Genomic DNA, 24971 nt, shown 5'->3' with positions numbered 1-24971 from the left:
TACCTGAGATAACTCATCTACCTGTTCTCCACCATATCCTTCTGCCTCCCCACTCCTGTCCTTTTTCCTTCACCTTCTTTTCCATCTCTTTGTCCTTTTAACCCTATTTCCCACTTACCCATCTTCTTCCCTCTTTTCCTTCTTTATTGATTTTAGGGAAAGGGGGAATCCTTTCCTCTCTCAGTTCTGTCCTTTTGTAAATCCATTTGCCATTCAAAGTTTGTTTTTAGACAAAGGATTCTCTGGAGTGTTCCATAAAGTTTCCCTGAGTGGGATCCCCTCTGTTCTGAGAACTGCTCAGTGTCCTGGAGTGGTCGCTCTGATCTTGTGAGCTCCTTGGGAGGCAGTGAGCATGCAGTGGTTATGAGTATGGAGCCAGAGAGCTTGGGTTTTGGTGACTGCCCACCACATGTGAAATGTGTGATTGGGAGCACATTATTCAGCCTTTCTGCAAGCCTCTGTTCGTCTACCAATAAAATGGAGATAATAATAGTATTTATCTCATAGGATGGATGCTTAGCATGTAGTAAGTGTTCAGTGTATCTTAATAATTACTTTAATGTGATACATCTTTAACATAAGACTCTTTTCTTCAAAGAACAACCTGGACGTGATATTATGATGAACTGGTCTGTCAAAAATTACAGTTTTTTTACTCAAACTATTTCAGAGCATAGAAAAGGAAGGAATGCTCCCCAAATTCACTCTGTGAAGCCAGCATAACCCTGATATCAAAGCCAGGCAAAGACACTACAAAAAAAAAGAAAATTACAGGCCAATATCTCATAAATATAGATGCAAAAATTCTCAACAAAATTCTAGCCAGTAGAATTCAGTATCCTATTAAAAAATAATGGTAATACCCCACAACCAAGGAAGATTCATACCAGGCATGCAAGGATGGTTCAACATTAGAAAATCAATAATGTAATCTACCACATAAATAGAACAAAAGAAAAGAATTACATGATCATCTCAATCAGTGCAGAAAAGGCATTTGATAAAGTCCAACTTCCGTTCCTGTTACAAATTCTCATTAAATAGGAACAGAAGGGGAATTCCTCAACGTAATAAAGGGCATCTATACTCAGCCAACAGCCAACATCATTCTCAACAGAGAGAGGCTGAAAACATTTCCCCTGAGAATGGGAACAAGGCAAGGATGCCCTTTATCACCATTCCTATTTAACACTGTGCTAAAAGTCCTAGCTAGAGCAATAAGGCAAGAGAAGGAAATAAAGGACATGCAAATTGGAAAGGGAGAAGTAAAACTATCCCTATTCACAGATGGTATGATACTATACATAGAGACCCCCAAAAGATTCCACAAGAAAAGTACTGGAACTAATAGAAAGATTCAGCAGAGTAGCAGGATACAAGATAAACATACAAATATCAGTTGGGTTCCTACGCGTCAACAAAGAGAACTTTGAAAAGGAAATCGGGAAAACAATACCATTTATAATAGCCCCTAAAAGGATAAAATACTTAGCAATAAATCTAACCGGGATGTAAAAGACCTGCACAAAGAAAACTACAAAACACTACTGCAAGAAGCCAAAAGAAACCTTTATAAATGGAAACACATACCATACTCATGGATAGGAAGGCTCAGCATTATGAAATGTCAATTCTACCGAAAGCAATTTACAGATAAAATGCAATCGCAGTCCAGATAACAAGAGCATTCTTTAATGAGATGGAAAAACTAATCACCAACTTTATATGGAGAGGAAAAAGGCCCTGGATAAGCAAAGCATTATTGAAGAAAAAGAACAAAGTAGGAGGCCTCACATTACCTGATCTCAGAACCTGCTGTACAGTCATGGTAGTCAAAATAGCATGGTACTGGTACAACAAAAGACACATTGACCAATGGAACAGAATCGAGAACCCAGATGTAAATCTATGCACTAGTGGTCAGCTGATCTTTGACAAAGGACTAAGGTCCTTTAAATGTGGAAAAGACAGTCTTTTTAACAAATGGTGCTGGCATAACTGGATGGCCATCTGTAAAAAAATGAAACAGGACCCATACCTCACACCATACGCAAAAACTAATTCAAAATGGATCAAAGACTTAAATATAAAACCTAAAACAATAAAGATCATGGAAAAAAAAATAGGGACAATGCTATGGGCCCTAATACATGGCATAAATACAATACAAACTGTAACTAACAATGTACAAACACCACAAGATAAACTACATAACTGGGACCTCATAAAAAAATTAACACACTCATCAAAAGCCTTCACCAAAAGAGTAAAAAGAGAACCTACAGACTGGGGGAAAAAATCTTGGCTATGACATACCTAACAAGGGCCTAATCTCTAAAATCTATAAAATACTTCAACACATCAACTACAAAAAGACAAATAATCCAATTAAAAAATGAGCAAAGGATTCTTTGGCAGACATTTCACCAGAGAAGACATTCAGGCAGCTAAGAGACACATAAGGAAATGCTGGGATCATTAGCCATTAGAGAAATATGTATCAGAACTACAACGAGAGCCATCTCACCCTGACATTACCAGCACTAATCAAAAACAAACAAACAAACAAACAAAAAACTAACAAGTGTTGGAGAGATTTCGAGGAGATTAGAACTCTTATGCACTGTAGGTGGGAATGTAAAATGGTACAACCACAATGGAAAAAGATTTAAAAAATGGTGCCTCTTTAAAAAGCTAGAAATAGAAATACTATATGATCCAGCAATCTACTCCTAGGAATAGATTCTAGAGAAATAAGAGCCATTACATGAATAGACACATGCACACTTATGCTCACTGCAGCATTTTGCACAATAGCAAAATGATGGAAACAATCTAAATGCCTATCAACAGGTAAATGGATAAACAAACTATGGTACATACACACATACTAACGAATACTACGCAACAATAAAGAACGATGAATCCATGAAACATCCCATGACGTGGATGAATCTAGAGGGCATTATGCTGAGTGAAATAAGTCAATCACAAAAGGACAAATATTGTATGAGACCACTATTCTAAAAACTCAAGAAAAGGTTTACTCACAGTGGTTACAAGGAAGGGGAGGGATGGAGAGGGGAAATCGCTAACTAGTAAACAAGTGTTAACTCTGGTGAAGGGAAAGACAACACACAGCATAGGGGAAGTCAGCACAACTTGACCAAGGCAAAGTTGTTACAGAAGCTTCCTAGACACATCCAAACACCTTGAGGGACAGAGTTACTTGGACCGAGGGCTGAAGACCTCAGTCTCAGAAGACAACTAGGTCAGTGGGCATAACGTGGTTCATAAAGAAAATGTCCTACATCCTACTTTAACGAGTAGCATCTGGGGTCTTAAAAGCTTGTGAGCGGCAATCTAAGATACATCTACTGGTCCCATCCCATCTAGAGCAAAGGAGAATGAAAAAAAATCAAAGATACAAGGAAAATATTAGTTCAAAGGACTAACAGACCACATGAACCACAGCCTCCACCAGCTTCAGCCCAGAAGAACTAGATGGTACCTGGTTTCCAGCACCTGTGGCTCAGACAAGGATCACAATAGAGTGTCCCAGACAGAGCAGGAGAAAAACATAGAACAAAATTCAAATTCACAAAAAAAGACTAGACTTGCTAGTCTGACAGAGACTGGAGAAACCCCTGAGACTATGGTCCCTAGACACCCTGCAAAAAGAACTGAAGCCACTCCATAAGTCCATCTTCCAGCCAAAGATTAGACAGGCCTATAAAACAAATAATAACATGTGTGAGGAATGTGCTTCTTAGTTCAATCAAGTATATGAGACCAAATGGGCAACACCTGTCCAAAAGAAAAGAGTAGAAGTCAGGAAGGGACAGGAAAACTGGACAAATGGACATGGGGAACCCGGGGTAGAAAGAGGGAGAGTGTTGACACATTGCAGGGATCGCAACCAATGTCACAGAACAAATTGTGTATCAATTTTTGAATGACAGACTAGTTTGTGCTGTAAACTTTCACCTAAAGCACAATAAAAAAATTTTTTTTAATTTAAATTTTTTCTCCTTATCTGATGCTCTGGATTTAAAAGAATTGTTGTGTTAAGAGGAATTCCATGCAGAAGTTAACTAATGACTGACCTCGGACAACTTACCTGTGTTGCCAACAAATGAACAGTGGTTTTAGCTAATTTGCTATTTGCTACTCATGTTGCAGGTATTGTACGATGCCTCTGGGGTTCTTGAGAAGAACAGAGACACTCTTCCTGCCGATGTGGTTGTAGTCCTGAGGACGTCAAAAAACAAGCTTCTTCAGCAACTCTTCTCAATCCCTTTGACCAAAACAGGTACTTGAAAACCCAGACAGCCATGGTCGTCCTGCTTCTACAAGGCCAGGTGAAGTTTTCCAGTTAGAATCTAAATATTGCCAGGGCTATGCTGGTAACGTTTTGAACTTCTTTAAGCAGGAGTAAGGGTCCTTCCAACTGAGGTCAAGGAAAGCAGCTTTAAAAAGTGGTCATTTCTTTTTTAACTTAATTGCGTAACATCAGTTTATATACACATGTACACATACACACTTTCCAAAACATCAACTCTTAGACTTCTCACGTTCTCTGCCTGTCCGTTTTCATTCGTCCACTTATAAAACCATATTTTATTATTAATTGATATTAAGCAGTCTAGAGTGGTTTCAGTTTACCTGGATATACTGAGAAGGTCCTTTCTGTTGACGTCTGATTCCAAGTGAAGAGAGTGCGTTCAGTCAGGGGCTCATCCAGCTGTGTGCTCCTCAGAGGTCACCTGGTCCAACTTTGCAGCCAGTCGTCAGCCGCACGCCAGCCTTCTCCTAACCGTCTCAGAACCAGGGCTTCAAAGGGTTCCTCCTACCCCAGATACGCTGAATCAAAATCTACATTTTAACAAGATTCCCAGGTGATACTTATGTATGACTTCCCAGGAACTTGTTAGAAATGCAAAATCTCAGCAAGGACTCGAACCAGGAACGAACGGGTTCCAAGTCCTGCTTGGAACATGTCCTACTTAATGTTAGGTTTTTTTCTTTTGTTTTAAATCATTCAGCCAGTCCCCATGCCAGGAAGCAGAGAACAAGGGCCAAAGAACAGAACTTCTGAGTCTTTGCTGTTTTGCCAAATGGGTTCCAACTGGGTCAGATTCCTTTGATTTATCTGTGATTCTGCTGCCTTTGCAGGGCAGCCAGCTTGATCCTCTCATAGCTCTGTTCTCAAGGGCTGTGTGCCTTGGTTGTTGTTGTTTTCATTGTATTTTAGATGAAGCTTTACGAAGTAAATTAGCTTCTCATTAAACAATTAATCCACACACTGTTTTGTGACATTAGTTGCCAACCCCATGACATGTCAACACTCTCTCCTTCTCGACTTTGGGGGTTCCCCATTTGTCGGGGGACAGCCCCAGCAAGGAAAGACCCTCGCTGTGTGCCCTGGCAGATGATCCGAAGAATTGACACGTAGCCCTTTCCAGATTCATGCGTTCAGGGAAACTTACTGACACGGGCAAGCAGCTGCTCTCCAGTGGCGGCCGGCTGGAGCCGGCTGGAGTATTTTCTGCAACCACCTATCAAGGGACTCAAGCTTATATACCATTCTAGCTGGGAAAGGCTCATTGTTTTCTCCCATGTCCTTGGGCAGTCAGTGTTCCCAGGGACTTCACATCCAGGCCCAGACGTTTTCCTTCTTGTTCCTAAGGCATTCTTCGGCCTTGGCCACTGGCCCAGTCATGCAACTCCCAGCCTTGTACCTTAGCCCAAGTCCATCCCAAATTCATCCCCAGCATGTTTTTATGCTTAGGGAAGAGCAAAGCTGATTCCATTAGGGAAGGGATGCATATAGCTGAATAGCATTGCCCTACACCATTACAAGCTTTCCTGTCTCCTCCTGCCTTCTTGTCCTTGCCCCTGGGCTGGTGTGCCCCTTAGTCTCGTTTTGTTTTATGGGCCTGTCTAATCTTTGGCTAAAGGGTGAACCTCAGGAGTGACTTCATTACTGTGCTAAAAGGGTGTCTGGCGGCCATACTCTTGGGGTTTCTCCAGTCTCTGTCAGACTAGTAAGTCTGGTCTTCTTTATATTTTTTATTTTTTGTGAGTTAGAATTTTGTTCTACATTTTTCTCCAGCTCTGTCCAGGATGCTGTATTGTGATCCCTGTCAGAGCAGTCAGTGGTAGTAGCCGGACACCGTCTAGTTGTGCTGGATTCAGTCTGGTGGAGGCTGTGGTAGGTAATTGTGGTCCATTAGTCCTTTGGACTAATCTTTACCTTACGTCTATGGTTTTCTTCATTCTCCCTCACTCCAGAGGGGGTGAGGTCAGTGGAATATCTTAGATGACCACTCACAAGCCTTTAAGACCCCAGATGCTACTCGCCAAAGTAGAATGTAGAACGTTTTCTTCATAAACTGTGTTATGCCAGTTGAGCTAGATGTTCACTGAGACCATGGTCTCCACAGCTCTCAGCCCAGTAATTTGGTCCTTCAGGAAGTTTGATGCACCTGTAAAGCTTCCATGACCTTCCCTTGAACAAGTTGTGCTGGCTTCCCCAGTACTGTGTAATGTCTTACCCTTTGGCTATGTGCTTTAGAGGCTATGTCTGGAAACAGCTGTAGGTGTGCTTTTAAGAAAGGTGTGGGAGAAATCTCTTTATCATTGTTCATAATTTCCTCTTCTTTTCTTCCCCCATCCCTCTTAAAATCATTGGCCCCCATGTCTAGCATAGGGCCGCTGCATCCTAAAAGAGAGTGGCTACCAGATATGATTTTCAGCAACTTGCAGAAGAATGAAAACTTAGCTACGAAAAAAGCCACAGTCTACAACCTTGGTTTCATCATAACTGGGAAGGAAAGTTGAAACCAGGCTCTTAACTTTCTAAAAACATGCTCCTGTAAACAAATACAGTAGGGTGCCCATCAGAAGGTTGCCTTCCATCTTCCTTTCTAGACCTTTCTTGGGGACAGCCAGGATGGCTGGGGGCTTGGTCAGGACTGGTGCTTCTTTAACGGAGAGACTCCTCATCAGACAGCTTCTGCACAGAGGCAAAGATGTAGCCATTACTAGGGAATGTGTAAAATACTCTTGGAACTAATATCTGTCCAAATGGCTCCGCAGCTGGTATTTAAACCCTCTCATAAATATGAGTAACAACTTGGCAAATCTGTTCACAACTTCGGAATTTCCAGTTTTTAAAGTCTGGCAAAATAAAAACAAATTCACAGCCTGGGCCACTGGGTGGCGCTATTAAAGAAGTTAGGCTCTGCAGCTTTTTCTGTTTTCCCTTTACTAACCTAAATGTGGGGAGAAACAGGAACAAAGAGATAACATCTGCTGCCTTTTTTTTTTTTTTTCCTTTTCTCCAAGAGAGCTTTCTTCTCGTCCTGTAAATTTTTCTGAATCTTGCGTTGAAACTGCACTCCACAACACCTAAAAATATCCAAGGAAACAAAAGTGAAAAATAAGACTAGAAAACAAATGTGTTTTCCTGATAAGCTTTCTTGTATTCCTGAGTCATACATGTATCATGCATAATTTCTTTTTCAAGCCTACATTTTCATTACAATTAAGGAGCTACAAATAAATGTCAAACCTAATAAGCATGGCTGTATTTCCTTTTTCTGAAACTATTCACGTAAAATGCACTCAATCAAACATTTTTAGAGCAACTTGTAGTAAGAAGGCACTGTTTAGGCAGTACCTGAGATAATGAGGGAAAGATTAACATGGCTTTACCCTAAAGCAACTGGGACTTTATTTTACCTTCACCTCTTGTCTAGAATCGTGCACTAATTTCTCTCTTTATAATGATATATTTACCCTCAAGCCTCAATTCTAAAGTGTTTGTACATCCTGTGTTAAATGTCAGAAAATTAATTAAGATTCTAAATTTTAAGACATATGTATCCTAAATTTTTGTTTTTGTATCACAGTCTTTGAAGGAAGGAAAACCTAACTGGAAAGAAATAGGTTGTGCTGTTTTTGCTGAGTTTGCCAATATTTATTCCCTTATGAAGAGGGAAGTGACTATACATCTTGTTATTCCTCATTTCTGCTGAAAGCAAGTCCCGTTCAGCTGATGTTTTGAAAACGAATATGCTAATAATTTCAGAGCGTGAGAAACCATTTTGGGAGTTATTTTTCTTTATCCTGCTTCAGACCCTTAAAAATTATTTTATTAAAATTAAATTGGGCACTAGTTTGGTAGGCATATGTATTATGATAAATTACAAACTTCTTTCTGGGGATGAGTTACAGGGAAAAAGGAAAAAGATCAAAGGTGGGCAGCCTTGGAAGCAATTAGACCCAAACTTTTAAAAGAGATGCAGTTTTAGACTTCTCAATTTCAAGAGAAGACATCTTTTGTGTAGAAGATCCCTTACAGGTGATGGCAGTGTTCTGTTTCCTGACCTGGTGGTTGCATGGATGTTTGCTTTATAATATTGTATTAAGCTGTGCATTTCTGTATTGCATACTTTTCTATATGTGAATTCTGTTTCACAATAAAAAGATTTTTTAAAAGAAGAAGACCCTTAAAATGCAAAGAAAAACTTTATTTTCTTTATTTAAAGTTTCCTGTCCAGTTAAATTGAGGTTTCCTAGTAGCTAAGTCAGAGGAGCTGGACTGTGTGAAGAAGAACTCGCCATAAGGATTGGAGGAAGACTCATTAACAACTTCCGATTTGCAGATGACACAACCTTGCTTGTTGAAAGTGAAGAGTACTTGAAGCACTTATTGATGAAGATCAAAGACTACAGCCTTCAGTATGGATTACACCTCAACATAAAGAAAACAGAAATCATCACAACTGAACCAATAAACAACATTATGATAAATGGAGAAAAGATTGAAGTTGTCAAGGATTTCATTTTACTTGAATCCACAATCAACAGCCATGGAATCAGCAGTCAAGAAATCAAACAACACATTGCATTGGGCAAATCTGCTGCAAAAAAAAAAAAAAAAGGTGCAAAAGACCTCTTTAAAGTGTCAAAAAGTAAAGATGTCACTTTAAGGACTACGTGGCACCTGACTCAAGCCATGGTGTTTTCAGTTGCTTCGCATGCATATGAAAGCTGGTCAATGAATAAGGAAGACCAAAGAAGAATTGATGCCTTTAAATTATGGTGTTGGTGAAGAATATTGAATATACCATGGACTGCCAGAAGAATGAACAAATCTGTCTTGGGAGAAGTACAGCCAGAATGCTCCTTAGAAACAAGGATGTCAAGACTTCGTCTCACACACTTCAGACATGCTATCAGGAGGGACCAGCCCCTGGAGAAGGGCATCATGCTTGGTAAAGTAGAGGGTCAGCAAAAAAGAGGAAGACCCTCAACAAGATGGATTGATACAGTCGCTACAACACTAGGCTCAAACATAACAACAGTTGAGAGGATGATACACGATCAGGCAGTGTTTTGTTCTGTTGTATATAGGGTTGCTATGAGTTGGAACCAACTCGGCAGCACCTAACAACAGCAACAGTAGCTAAATTGGGCTGTCCTTTGCTTCAGAAAAAAAAAAAAGGCATCAGTGAGCCTCAGCCTGACATTCCTGTCCTTTTAAATCAACCTCGCTGGGGCGCTGGGCAGGTAGCAATCCTTTCATTAACCAGTTGCCATCAAGTCAACTCCAACTCACGTGGTGTCAGAATAGAACTGTGCTCCACAGGGTTTTCAATGGCTGATGTTTCAAAGTAGATCACCTGGCCTTTCTTCCTAGGTACCTCTGGGTGGACTCGCACCTCCAACCTTTCGATTAGCAGCCAAGTGCTTAACTCTTTGCATCACCCAGGGACTCCTCTCTCTTCCTTAATGGGTATCAAAAAGAAGTACTGGTGCTTAATCTCTTATCAAGGTTAAGAGAGTCCACCTCTGTGTGTGTATGTGAGTGTGTGTGTATGTGTATGTGTAAAACAATAATCTAAAAATCAGAGATAGTAATCCAATTGACATTTTCCTGTTTCCTCCTCCTACTTTCCCATTCATTTCATACATCCCAGAGTTCCAAGGTTAAAAAACATAGGGGAAGAGTGAAATTGTAAGACTCAGGGTTATCAAGAGATAGGGCTTCTGTAGGTTTCTGCAGCTGCCTGTTCCACTGGCACAGATGCGTCTGGTGATAGAGACCTTGTGCCTGAGGGCCACGCTCATATGCCCAAGGTTCTCATATGACCTGGTAAACTGAGGCAGCCCCAGTCAATGTGGCTTCTCTCTACCCCTCTCCCCCCTCTGAAGTATGGGCCACTTCAGATGTGATGAAATATTCTTTGTAGTCTTACCTATTGATATGAAATTCTCTGAAGATTTTACATTTGAAAATTTGATGCGGCAGCAATACTGCTTTATAACCCGTCAGCTGGGCCTTTTCAAACTGAATGATCTAGGTAGAAAACATTAAAAGATACTGTAACAAGGTTTCATGGCATATTTTCCTGATTGGGGTATGTTCTACTTGCTACTAGTAAACTAGAGAAAAGTTCAGAAGGGTCAGGGGATGAAAGAGGAAAGGAGGTTTGAAACGGAACTTGAAAAATCCATTTTTGTCTTTGTCTAAGTTCTGACTTCTAAATCATAGTCTGGGGTTTTAAAGGGGTTAAGAACTTAGGAGAAGCAAGAAAAAACAAGAGCAGCACCAAATGGAACATTCTCTGAGCCTTAAAATCTGGTTTTGCTTCAGAGTTTGGAACAGAGTTTTGCCTCCTTCTGTCTGAGTTTGCTCAGGTCTTTCCCTTGGAATTTGATTTGCTGTGAAAATCAACAGTGAAGTCTCTCTTCACCTAATTCTGCAACTCTCAAAATTAATGTCATTAAGCTCTTCGACCTGTTGCCGTCAAGTTGATTTTGACTCATGGCAACCCCATGTGTTTCACAGTAGAACTCCACTCCATAGGATTTTCATGGCTATGACCTTTCTGAAGTAGATTGCCAGGCCTTTCTTTCAAGGCACCCCTGGGTGGTTCAAACTTTCAACTGTTTGGTTAGTAGCCCAGTGCTTAACCGTTTGTACCACCCAGGGACTCCTACGCTCTTTGAGAAAAAAAAAAAAAAAAGGGTGTCATTTTTTGTTGTTGTTGTTGGAAGTATACACAGCAAAATACACCAGTTTAACAATTTCTACATGTACAATTTAGTGACATTGATTACATTCTTCAAATTGTACAGCCATTTTCACCCTCCTTTTCTGATTTGTTTCTCCCCTATTTACATTAACTTTCTTCTCCCTGAGCTTCCTATCTGATCTATGAGTTGTTGTTATCAAGGTGATCCCATGTAGACAGTTCTTTAAAAGAGCACAGTGCTCACAGCTGACATTCTTTACTAATTAAGCTAGACTGTTGTTTGGTTTAAAGAGGGCTTCAGGGGATATTTTGGTTTCAGGTTTAAAGATTATGTCAGGGCAATAGTTTCAGGGGTTCATCTAGCCTCAGTGGCTCCAGAAACACTGGATTCCATGAGAACTGAAATTCTGTTTTGCATTTTCTCCTTTTGATCAGGATTCTTCTGTAGAATCTTTGATCAGAACATTCAGTAATGGTAGCAGGACACCATCCAGTTCTTCTGGTCTCATGGCAAAGGAGGCAGTTGTTCCTGGAGGCAATCAGCCACGTATTTCATTTCCTCCTCATATTCCTGACTGTTCTTTTCTCTGTTTCTCCAGGTGAATAGAGGTCAATTGTTGTACCTCTGATGGCTATTTGCAAGCCTTTTAAGACCCCAGGCACTACACAACAAACTAGGAGGCAGAACAGAAGCACTAAAAACAATATTAGGCCAATTAATTAGAATGTCCCATGAGACCATGACCTTAAATCCCCAGACCAAGGAAGCAAATTCCATGAGATATTTGGTTGTACATAAGCAACTTCAGCAGTTACTGTTCTTTTTTATTGTCATAAAAAAAAAAAAGTATGTATGTATATCACACAATGTTTGCCAGTTCAACATATTACAAGTGTGTAATTTAGTGACATCAATTACACCAATCAGCAGTACAACCATTGCCCTTTATTGATGCCATTTTCCATCACCATGAGTAGAAACTCAGTGCTCCATAAGCAATAATTCCCCCTTACCCTCTCCCTCCTACCTGTGGTAACCGCTAATAAACTTATTATCTATACATTTGCCTGTTCTTGTATTTTACATAAGTGAGGTTATACAATATTTGTCCTGTTGCGATTGACTTATTCATCATAATGTCTTCAAGCTCCATCTATGTTGTAGGATGTATCAGTAATTCATTTCTCTTTCTGGATGAGTAGTATTCCATTGTACATGTACATTGTACATGTACCACCTCTTATTTATCCATTCATCTGTTAACGGGCATTTAGGTTGTTTTCACCTTTTGGCTATTGTGAATAGTGCTTCAGTGAACACTGGTGTACATACGTCTGTTTGCATCACTGCTTTCAAGTCTCTTGGGTTGAAATTTCTAGCAGTGAATTGTTGGGTCATCAGAATTGACTTGACAGCAATGGGTTTATGTAGTTCTGTTTTTAGTTTTTTGAGGAACCACCACACGGTTTTTCACAATGGCTGTACCATTTTGATTCTCACCAGCAGGTGATAAAGGATTCCAATTTCCCCACATCTTCACCAACATTTGTTATCTTCCACTTTTTGTTTGTTTTCTTCTGTTAGCCATCCAACGACTTTAGTGAGAGTGAAATGGTATCTCATTGTGGTTTTGATTTGTATCTCTGATGGCTAAAGACAATGAGTGTCTTTTTATGTGTTTGTTGGCCATTTGAATATCCTCTTTGCTGAAATGTCTATTCAAGTCATTTGACCATTTTTGATTGGATTATTTGTCTTTTTGTTTGTTGTTGAAGTTATATATATATTATGGTTATTAGATTCTTACTAGGGTATATGTTTTCCAAAGATATTCTCCTAGTTGGTAGCTTGTCTTTTCACTTTTTTGGTAAAGTCTTTTGATGAACAAAAGTATTTAATTTTTATGAAATCCCATTTATTTGTTTCGTCTTATGCTGTTTGTATTTTCTTATTATTATATTTGATAATTCATCGTTGAAAGTGTGCCTTTTATAACCATTTCTCAGCACTCCATATTCCAATTATAGCTGCTCCTTCCTTCTAGCAGATGGGTGTGGCAGGGTGAGCTGACACTGTGACAAAGTTTCAGGGCCACAGACATGGACAGTGGCTAGCTCTTTCTAAAATGGGGGCTCTAATGGGCCAGCCCTGCCAGGGAGTCCTGGGAGTGATCTCCTTCCACTGCAGTCCCCTACTCTGTATTTAATTTGAGAATATTTCTCAGTTAATAGATATCTGTTTAGCATCTATCTGGACATAGTGCTATGCATAGGTACCTTCTGAAAGGAATACAAGAAAGTCTCAGAGTGGTCAGTGCCAAGCCCTAAAACGTGTGAAGGATATACAAAAAAATGTAAAATTTGAACAAGCATGTATTAATAAATGGGGCAATATTAATACTATGCCAATAGAAATAAACATAGAAGGAAAAGTCAGGGAAATATCATGGTTCAACATGGAGAAATACTTCTTTTTAACTAAGAAAGTCTTCATGGAGGAGAATTTTTAAAAATAGGCTGGAGAAAATTGGGGAAAACGAGACTAATGAGGCATTCTAAGCCAGGGTCTACAGCACAGGAAAGGAGGGAGGTGGGAGTGGGATGGTTAAGTGGAGAGAACACTGAGGAAAGTGTTCTTAAGGGCAGAGGGAGGGTTTGAGGAGGAAGGCAAGACAGGAAAATGGTGGCAGGCTGCTGAGCTGAGGGTGGGGCTCATGGTGCTGATCTGAAATGGTGTGGGTGGTCAGAGTGGGCTCCTGAAAAGGACAGCTTCAGAGGGAGAAAGGAGACGTTGAGCAAGGGTATTGAAGATCAGCTAGAGAGAACAGCGTGTACCCAAGGACTCTGTGTAGCTATGTGTGACTAGATTCTAAATAAACACTTAGATTTAGAGCTAGGAACCATTTTGAGTTAATTTTTGTGTATGCTATGAGGTCTAGGTTTATTTTTTTTTCATATGCGTGACCAATTATTTCAAAATCATTTGTAGAAATGACTGCTTTTTCTTTATTGAGTTTCTTTTGCACCTTTGTCAAAAATCACTTGGCTCTGTTTGTGTAGATCTGGACTCTATTCTATTCCGTTGATCTCTGTATTTATCTCGTCACTAATACTACACTGTCTTGACTACTTTAGCTTTGTAGTAAGTCTTAACATTGAGTAGTGTGATTCCTCCAATTTTATTCTTTTTCAAAATTGTTTTGGCTATTCTAGTTCTGTTGCCTTTCCATATAAGTTTTAAAATTAGCTACAAAATCCTTCTGAGATTATGATTAGGATTATATTAAATCTATGGATCAGTTTAGGGAGAACTGACATTTTTGCTATGTTGAGTCTTTCAATCCATGAACACAGTATGTCTCTCTGTTTAGATTTTCTTTAATTTCTTTAGTCATTATTTTGTAGTTTTCAGCATATAGATTCTGTACATGTTTTATCAGAGTTATACCTAAGTATTTCAGATTTTTCAGCTAGTGTAAATGGTGTATTTAGAATTTTGCTTTTCAGTTGTTCACTGCTAGCATATAGAAGTACAATCGATTTTTTTGTGGGTTGGCCTTGTATCCTACAACCTTGCTAAACTCATTTATTAATTTTAGGAGGTTTTTGGGGTTTTTTGTTGTTGTTGTTGTTGTAGTTTCCTTGGGATTTTCTGCATAGACGATCATGTCATCTGCAAACCAAACCCATTTCTGTCAAGTTGATTCCGACTCATAATGACCCTATAGGACAAAGTAGAACTGCCTCATAGGGTTTCCAAGGAGCTCCTGGTGGATTCAAAATGCCAACCTTTTGGTTAGCGGCCATAGCTCTTAACCGCTACATCACTAGGGTTTCCCATCTGCAAATAAGGGCACTTTTATTTCATCTTTTCCAAAGTTATGCCTTTTATTTCTTTTTCTTGCCTTTTTGCACTGGTTAGGACTTCTAGTACAATGCTGCATATAAGTGGTGAGAGCAGGTATTCTTGCTTTGTTCCCAGCCTTGAGGGGAAAGCATTCAGTCTTTTACCATTAAGTATGATGTTAGCTGTAGGTTTTTTGTAGATGCCCTTGCACTTGCTATTTCCTTTACCTGGAACATTAGTCCCTGAGACATAGCCATGACTAGCTTCTTCACTTCTTTCAAAATCTACCCTTCTGGGCTACCCTAAGATTTCAGCCTATTCCTCAACATTTTGTATCCCTATTCCCTGTTTTACTTTTCTCCTTAGCACTTATCACTACCTTATAAAAAAACAAAATATTCTATATATATTACTTTTTATCTTACTTATTGTCTGCCTTCCTCTACTCTAATGTAAACCCCAAAAAAGCAGGGATTTTTATCTGGTTTGCCCATGACTATACCCCTAAAGTCTTGAACAATAACTGGTACTTTGTAAGCACTCAATATGTATTTGCTGAATAAATGAATAGATGGATGAACCAAATGTACCCATCCACCTGCACCTGTTCCCATTTTGCCTGTCTTCCTTCTGATCTAAATGGCTGAAGCATCCCTGCTCTTCACTCTGTTCTATACTCCCTCCTTTCTCACCTTCACAAGGACTTGCACCCTTCAGTTATTCTTCTGCATCACCTGTTTCTTCCTCTTGATATAATCATTCTCATCAACATATTATCTTCCTTTTTTTTGACCCTTCATTTGCTTCTGTTTTTGCCCTGTTTCTGTTTCATTTTCACAATAAAACCTTTGATTCTAGTGGGTGTCTCTTCTTCCTCAATTTACATTCTCTTCTCAACCCATTCCAATAAGGCTTCTAATCCCACTGCTTCCATTGAAACCACTCAGGCTTTCCAGTGGTCACTCTAATGTCCTTATCTCAGCAGCATGCAACACAAATGACCTTAAAACCTTTTTTTCTTTTGGCTTTCACTGTAACTAAGTGTACCATTGGAATGCATCCACTTTATTCCCCTTCACTGGCTACCCCTTCCCAGTGTGCTTTGCTGGATTGTCCTCCTCAGTTCAGCTCTCTAAACGTTTGAGGGCAGCTGGGCTTAGTTGTGACTTCCCTTCTCTCTGTATAATCTCTCTTAGTAACCTCATCATCTTTATGCCAGCAATGTCCAAATTTTACTTTTACTGCCCTGGCTACTTCCCTTGGCTCCATATTCCTGTAACCAACCTGGCCACCTTGATGCCTCCTTTGGGATGTTTAATGCCCCATTGACCATTGCCGGCCAATTCTGACTCACGGCAACCCTTATAGGACAGAATAGAACTGCCCCATAGAGTTTCCAAGGAGCGCCTGGTGGATTCAAACTGCCGACCTTTTGGTTAGCAGTCGTAGGCCCAAGACCCCCTCTGGACTGCCTCTGCCTCCCAGCCTTCCCCACTTCAGATAATGAAGTCACCATCCCCTCAGATGCTCAAACTGGAAACGTAGGACTCATTCTCAGGAATTCCCTTCCTTTGTCCCTAATAGCCAATTTAATAGCAGGCCTACTGGCTATACTTCCAAAATATATCCTCGGTTCATCTCATTTTTCCGTTTTCACTGCTACAAACATGCTCCAAGCCACCAACATCTCTCACTTAAACCCCCTATCTGGATTCCCTGTTTCTATTCTTACCCATACAGCCTAACAGCTAAACTGTAGTCTTTTTTTAAATGTAAATTAGATCATGTCACTTTCCTGCTTATAGCCTCCAATGACTTCTCATCACACCTAGAATAAAATCAAAACTCCTTTCCATGCTATAAACACATACATGACCTGGCCTGCCAGGCTGCCTCTCCAGTTCCATCTCCTTGGATTCTCCCCATCACTCTGTCTTTATTCTCTTCCTCAGATATTCCAGATCTGTTCCTGGCTGGACCAGCTCTCCCTCTACCTTGAACATTCTTTCTCCAGACCTTTACAGATCCATTTCCATCTTGTGATCCAGAATTCAGCTCAGATGCCACCTGCAGGGACAGGCCTTCTCTGTCCACCCAATGGAAAATACCTCACACCACCTCCTCACTCACTCTATCACCTCACTCTGTTTAATGGTCTCTGTGGGGAGCTGAAATTGTCCTGTCTATCTCTCCTCAGTAGACTGCCAGCTCTTCAGAGCAGAGCTCTTACTGCTCCTGTGTTACCACTGTATATCCAGGACCCAGAACAGTGCCTAGTGCATACTAAGTACCCCCCAATAAATATTTGTTAAATAACTCAGTAACTCCTGCAAGGCTAACAAGATGGGAACTAAAACTGAAACCCAAGTCTTTTTTTTTTTTTTTTTAAATCATGTGGTTCTTTTTTTTTTGTTTTATTTCTATGACGGATTACATTAATTGTTTTTCTAATTTTGAACCATCCCTGCATAGCTGGTATGAATCCCACTTGGTCATGGTGAATTTTTTTTTTTTTTTTGATAGGTCGTGGAATTCTATTGGCTAGAATTTTGTTGCGGATTTTTGCATCTAAGTTCATGAGGGGTATAGGTCTATAATTTTCTTTTTTTGTGGTTTCTTTACCTGGTTTTAATATCAGGGATATGCTGGCTTCATAGAATGAGTTTGGGAGTATTCCATCCTTTTCTATGCTCTGCAATACCTTTAGTAGTAGTGGTGTTAACTCGTCTCTGAAAGTTTGGTAGAACTCTGCAGTGAAGCCATCCAGGCCAGGGCTTTTTTTTGTTAGGAGTTTTTTGATTACTTTGTCAGGCTCTTCTTTTGTTACGGGCCTATTTAGTTGTTCTACCTCTGTTTGTGTTAGTTTAGGTAGGTAGTGTGTGTCTAGGAATTCATCCTTTTCTTCTAGGTTTTCTAACTTGTTAGAGTACAATTTTTCATAGTAATCTGATATGATTCTTTTAATTTCAGTTGGGTCTGTTGTAATATAGCCCATCTCATTTCTTATTCGAGTTATTTGCTTCCTCTCCTGTTTTTCTTTTGTCAGTTTGGCTAATGGTTTATCAATTTTGTTGATTTTTTCAAAACACCAGCTTTTGGTCTTGTTAACTCTTTCAGTTGTTTTTCTGTTCTCTATTTCATTTAGTTCTCTTCTAATTTTTATTATTTCCTTTCTTCTAGTGCCTGAGGGTTTCTTTTGTTGCTCTCTATTTGTTCGAGTTGTAGGGATAATTCTTTGATTTTGGCCCTTTTCTTTTGGTATGTGTGCATTTACTGTAATAAATTGACCTCTGAGCACTGCTTTTGCTGTGTCCCAAAGGTTCTGATAGGAAGTGTTTTCATTCTCATTGGATTCTATGAATTTCTTTATTCCATCCTTAATGTCTTATATAACCCAGTCTTTTTTGAGCAGGGTATTGTTCAGTTTCCAAGTGTTTGATTTCTTTTCCCTGCTTTTCCTGTTATTGATTTCTACTTTTATGGTCTTATGGTCAGAGAAGATGCTTTGTAATATTTCAGTGTTTGGATTCTGCTAAGGCTTGCTTTATGACCTAATATGTGGTCTATTCTAGAGAATGTTCCATGTCATTAGAAAAGAAAGTATACTTGGCTGCTGTTGGGTGGAGTGTTCTGTATATGTTTATAAGGTCAAGTTGGCTAATTGTGGCATTTAGATCTTCTGTGTTTTTATTGAGCTTCCTTCTGGATGTCCTGTCCTTCACCGAAAGTGGTGTGTTGAAGTCACCTACTATAGTTGTGGAGCAGTCTATCTTACTTTTCAGTGCTGTTAAAAGTTTGTTTTATGTATCTTGCAGCCCTGTTACTGGGAATTCCAAGCCTTTACTCCCAACCCAGGTCTCTTTCTTCAAAGCCCAGGCTGCATCAGGGTTGGGAGTGTTTAGGGCCGTAGGCACTGAGCATCACTGAAAAGGAGGAGGGAGCAGGTCTCCCAGATCACATTCTCAGGTTTGAGTGGCCCAGTCACATGGAGGGTGCAGAAGGCATTAGTGAAGTCAGGTCCTTGTTTGTCCTTCATGACATGGTCAAGGTATTATCCCCAAAGAGTCAGGGTTGCTCTCATTTGGCCCAAAAGAGGTAGGGGCTCCAGATTTTTTGACAAGGGGAGCGTGTATATCTGGTCTGTAGGGCAGAGGAGGGGTCCACATTCCCCCATAGCTCCCTTAGCCTCCTGGTGTTATTTCTGAGTCTCGTAATAAAGTGCTTAAAAAAAAATAAATGTACCACTGGAATGCATCCCTTCATTACCAGAGGCATTATATTAATATCACTATTACTGACTTTACTCTTTGCAAAAGTAGAACTTTCAGCTAGAATTTGTAGTAGTGTGATTTCCCCTGGACAGTTCACTAGACACGGTTATTTGTGGAAGCATCCCTAGATCTTTGTAAATGCACTTGCACCAAGTTGAAAAATACAAGTGCTGTCTCTTCAGACTTAAGAACAATCACTGTGTATAACAGGATGGACTTAGGTGCTCAGCAGGATCCTGTTTTCCTGGAAATAAGGCCAACTGGTGAGGGCAAGGAGTCCTGGTAGCACAATGGTTAAACATTTGGCTGCTAACCAAAAGGTCAGCAGTTTGAATCCACCAGGTGCTCCTTGGAAACCCTATGGGGCAGTTCTACTCTGTTCTTTACGGTTGCTATGAGCCGATGGCAACAGGTTTGGTTTTGTGGGTTTTTTTGGTGAGAATAAAAGTCCCTGTACCTCACATCCTAAATTCAGAAAACTTCCAGGAGTTGTTGCAGTTACCTCCTGAGAGGTACCAGGTCACTTCTACCCCTGGCCCTCAACATGATGGGGGAAGATGAACAGTATGTTCTCCTTCCCCCAAACTAGGGGGAGGATAGAATACTCAAAAGAATCACTCATGAAGTTTGCAGACAACTATAAAAAAAAGAACAAAAAACTAGGTGCCCATTAACAGACGAATGGATAAACAAATTATGGTACATACACAAAATGGACAATGAGCAATTCGTGAAACATCTCAAATCTGGAGGGTATTATGCTGAGTGAAATTACCCATTGCCGTCCAGTCGATTCCAACTCATAGCGACCCTGTAAAGACAGAGTTTCCAAGGAGTGCCTGGTGGATTTGAACTACCGACCTTTTGGTTAGCAGCCACAGCACTTAACCACTATACCACCAGGGTTTCCCTGAGTGAAATTAGTCAGCTGCAAAAGGACAAATATTGTATAAGGCCACTATTATAAGAACTCAGGAAAAGGTTGAAACACAGAAGAAAGCATTCTTTGATTGCTATGAGGGTGGGGAGGGAAGGGAAGGGAAATTCACTAACTAGATAGTAGACAAGGATCATCTTTTTTTTTTTTTAATTTTTATTGCGCTTTAAGTGAAAGTTTACAAATAAGGTCAGTCTATCATACAGAAATTTATATAATTTTGCTATATACTCCTAATTGCTCTCCCCCTAATGAGACAGCACACTTCTTCCCCCTACTCTCTATTTTCGTGTCCATTTGGCCGGCTTCTGAACCCCTGTGCCCTCTCATCTCCCTTCCTGACAGTCTCATGTGTCTGCTTAATCCAAAAAGCTCATTCTTCACCAGTATCATTTTCTAGCCCATAGTCCAGTCCAATCCCTGTCTGAAGAGTTGGCTTTGGGAATGGTTCCTGTCTTGGGCTAACAGAAGGTCTGGGGACCATGACTTCCAGAGTCCTTCCAGTCTCAGTCAGATCATTAAGTCTGGTCTTTTTACGAGAATTTGGGGTCTGCATCCCACTGCTCTCCTGCTTCCTCAGGGGTTCTCTGTTGGGTTCCCTGTCAGGGCAGTCATTGGTTGTAGCTGGGCACCATCTAGTTCTTCTGGTCTCAGGCTGATGGAATCTCTGGTTTATGTGGTCCTTTTTGTCTCTCGAGCTCATAATTACTTTGTGTCTTTGGTGTTCTTCATTCTCCTTTGCTCCAGATGGGTTGAGACCCACTGATGCATCTTAGATGGCTGCTTGCTAGCGTTCAGGACACCAGACGCCACTTTCCAAAGTGGGATATAGAATGTTTTCTTAATAGATTTTATTATGCCAGTTGACTTAGATGTCCCCTGAAACCATGGTCCCCAAACCCCTACCCCTGCTACACTGGCCTTTGAAGCATTCAGTTTATTCAGGAAACTTCTTTGCTTTTGGTTTAGTCTAGTTGTGCTGACCTCACCTGTATTGCATGTTGTCTTTCCCTTCACTTAAAGTAATTCTTTTCTACTATCTAATTGGTGAAAACCCTTCTGCTTCCATCCTTCCCTGCCCCCTCTCATAACCATCAAAGAATACTTTCTTCTCTATTTAAACTATTTCTCCAGTTACTGTAATAGTAATAGTGGTCTTATACAATATTTGACCTTTTGCAACTGACTAATTTCACTCAGCATAATGCCTTCCAGATTCCTCCATGTTATGAAATGTTTCATGGATTCATCATTGTTCTTTATTGATGTGTAGTGTTCCATTGTGTGAATATACTGTAATTTATTTATCTGTTCATGTGTTCATGGGCATCTTGGTTGCTTCCATCTTTTTGCTATTGTAAACAGTGCTGCAATGAACATGAGTGTGCATATATCTGTTCGTGTAAAGGCTCTTATTTCTCTAGGATATATTCCAAGGAGTGAGATTGCTGGATCGTATGGTAGTTCTAGTTCTAGTTTTTTAAGGAAGTGCCAAATCCATTTCCAAAGTGGTTGTACTATTTTACATTCCCACCAGCAGTGTATAAGTGCTCTAGTGTCTCCACAACCTCTCCAACATTTATTATTTTGTGTTTTTTGGATTAATGCTAGCCTTGTTGGAGTGAGATGGAATCTCATTACAGTTTTGATTTGCATTTCTCTAATGGCTAATGATCGTATTTCCTCATGTGTCTGTTAGTTACCTGAATGTCTTTTTTAGTGAAGTGTCTATTCATATCCTTTGCCCATTTTTTAATTGGGTTATTTGTCTTTTTGTAGCTGAATTTTTGCAGTATCATGTAGATTTTAGAGATCAGATGCTATTCGGAAATGTCATAGCTAAAAACTTTTTCCCAGTCTGTAGGTAATCTTTTTACTCTTTTGGTGAAGTGTTTGGATGAGTATAGGTATTTGATTTTTAGGAGCTCCCAGTTATCTAGTTTCTCTTCTGCATTTTTAGTACTGTTTTGTATACTGTTAATGCCATGTATTAGGGCTCCTTGCATTGTCCTTATTTTTTCTTTGTATACTGTTAATGCCATGTATTAGGGCTCCTAGCATTGTCCTTATTTTTTCTTCCATGATCTTTATCATTTTAGATTTTATATTTAAGTGTTTGGTCCATTTTGAGTTAGTTTTTGTGCATGCTATAAGGTGTGGGTCTTGTTTCTTTTTTTTGCAGATGGATATCCAGTTATGCCATCACCATTTGTTAAAGTGACTGTCTTTTCCCCATTTAACTGATTTGGGGCCTTTGTCAAATATCAGCTGCTCATATGTAGGTGGATTTGTGCCTGGATTCTCAATTCTCTTCCATCGATCTATGTATCTGTTGTTGTACCAGTACCAGGCTGTTTTGACTACTGTGGTGGTATAATAGTTTTAAAATTAGATGGAGAGAGGCCTCCCACTTTGTTCTTCTTTTTCAGTAATGCTTTACTTATCCAGGGCCTCTTTCCCTTCCATATGAAGTTGGAGATTTGTTTCTCCATCTCTTTAAAAAATGTCTTTGGAATTTGGATCAGAATTGCATTGTATCTGTAGATCACTTTTGGTAGAATAGACATTTTTACAATGTTAAGTCTTCCTATCCGTGAGCAAGGTATGTTTTTCCACTTATGTAGGTCTGTTTTGGTTTCTTGGAATAGTGTCTTGTCGTTTTCTTTGTATAGGTCTTTTATGTCTCTGGTAAGATTTATTCGTAAGTATTGTTTCTTCTTGGGGGCTACTGTAAATGGTATTGATTTGTTGATTACCTCCTCGATGTTATTTTTGTTGGTGTAGAGGAATCCAACTGATTTTTGTATGTTTATCTTGTATCCTGATACTCTAGTGCACTCATCTATTAGTTTCAGAAGTTTTCTTGAGGATTCTTTAGGGTTTTCTGCGTATAAGATCATGTCATCTGCAAATAGAGATACTCTTACTTCTTCCTTACCAATCTTGATGCACTTTATTTCTTTATCTAGCCTAATTGCTCTGGTTAAGACCTCCAGCACAATATTGAATAAGAGTGGTGATAAAGAGCATCGACAAGGGTCATCTTTGATGAAGGGAAATGCAGCACATAATATAGGGGAAGCTAAGAAGTTTCCTGTATTAAAAAAAAAAAAAAGATATTGGTAATTTCATTTCCTAATTGGATGCATTGAACACTAATGACCGAAGACCAGACAAGTTGTAAAAGGACATCATGTATGAGGAAAGCAAGGGGTCATTAAAAACGCAAGAAAGAAAAGCCCAAAATGGATGTCAGAAGAGATTCTGAAACTTGCTCTTGAATGTAGAGTAGTCTAAAGCAAAACAAAGAAATGATGAAGTAAAAGAGCTGAACAGAAGATTTCAAAGACCGACTCAAGAAGACAAAGTAAAGTATTATAACGAAATGTGCAAAGACCTGGAGACAGAAAAACCAAAAGGGAAGAAAATGCTCAGCATTTCTCAAGCTGAAAGAACTGAAGAAAAAATTCTAGCCTCGAGTTGCACTGTTGAAGGATTCTACAGGGAAACTAATAAATGACACAGTAAGCATCAAAAGAAGATAGAAGGAATACACAAAGTCACTGTACCAAAAAGAGTTGGTTGACATTCAATCATTTTAGGAGGTAGCATAGGACCAAGAACAGGTGGTCCTGAAGGAAGAAGCCCAAGCTGCACTGAAGGCATTGGCAAAAAACAAGGCTATAGAAATTGACGGAATGCCAGTTGAGATGTTTCAACAAATGGCTATAGCACTGGAAGTGCTCACTAGTCTATGCCAACCAAATGGAAGAGATTCATATTTGTGCCCATTCTAAACAAAGGTGATCCAATAGAATGCGGAAATTATCAGACATTATCATATCACACACAAGTAAAATTTTGCTGAAGATCTTGTACCTAGACCAAGAGGCAGTCTTTCGAACAGAACAAGGAGATACTTCGTGGTTTAAAGTCAGGAATGTGTGTGTCAGGGTTGTATCCTTTCACCATTCTTATTCAATCTGTATGCTGAGCAAATAATCCGAGAACCTGGACTACAATGAGGAAGAACAGGGCATCAGAATTGGAGAAAGACTCATTAACTACCTGCGATATGAAAATGACCCAACCTTTTTTGCTGAAAGCAAAGAGGACTTGAAGCACTTATTGCTGAAGGTCAATGACCACAGCCTTCAGTATAGATTACAACCCAACATAAAGAAAACAAAAATTCTCACAACTGGACCAATAAGCAACACCATGATAAATGGAGAAATTTTGAAGTTGTAAAGGATTTCATTTTACTTGGATCCACAATCAATGCCCATGGGAGCAGCAGTCAAGAAATCAAAAGACACATTGGATTGGGGAAATCTGTTGCAAAAGGTCTTTTTAAACTGTTAAGAAGCAAAGATGTCACTTTAAGGACTAAGGTGTGCCTGATCTAAGCCATGGTGTTTTCAATTGCCTCATATGCATGTGAAAGCTGGACAATGAATGAGGAAGACTGAAGAAGAATCGATGTTTTTGAATTATGGTGTTGATGAAAAATATTGAATATACCATGGACTGCCAGAAGAACAAACAAATCTGTCTTGGAAGAAATACAGCCAGAATGCTCATTAGAAGTGAGGATGGTGAGACTTTGTCTCACGTAATTTGGACACGTTGTCAGGAGGGACCAGTCCCTGGAGAAGAACATCATGCTTAGTAGAGTAGAGGGTCAGTGAAAAAGAGGAAGACTCTCAAGGAGATGAATTGACACAGTGGCTGCAACAATGGACTCAAGCATAACAACGATTGTGAGGATGGTGCAGGATCAGGTAGTGTTTCCTTCAGTTGTACACAGGGTTGCTATGAGTTGGAACTGACTGGATGGCACGTAACAACAACAACAATTGGATGCC

General features: G+C 39.7%; 1 protein-coding gene across 1 annotated transcript in view; it reads left to right on the top strand.

The window, feature by feature from the left end:
• Positions 1 to 24971, top strand: part of MYO3B (myosin IIIB) — a 557666-nt gene that overhangs the window by 249560 nt on the left and 283135 nt on the right. The window contains 1 exon segment of the mRNA XM_010602840.3: positions 4183 to 4312. Coding sequence (XP_010601142.3) covers positions 4183 to 4312 — 130 coding nt within the window.

This window comes from Loxodonta africana, chromosome 6, assembly GCF_030014295.1.
Source record: "Loxodonta africana isolate mLoxAfr1 chromosome 6, mLoxAfr1.hap2, whole genome shotgun sequence".
NCBI classification, from domain to species: domain Eukaryota; kingdom Metazoa; phylum Chordata; class Mammalia; order Proboscidea; family Elephantidae; genus Loxodonta; species Loxodonta africana.
The sequence above is the reverse complement of the archived record's forward strand: the minus strand, read 5'-3'. Positions and strand labels throughout refer to the sequence as shown.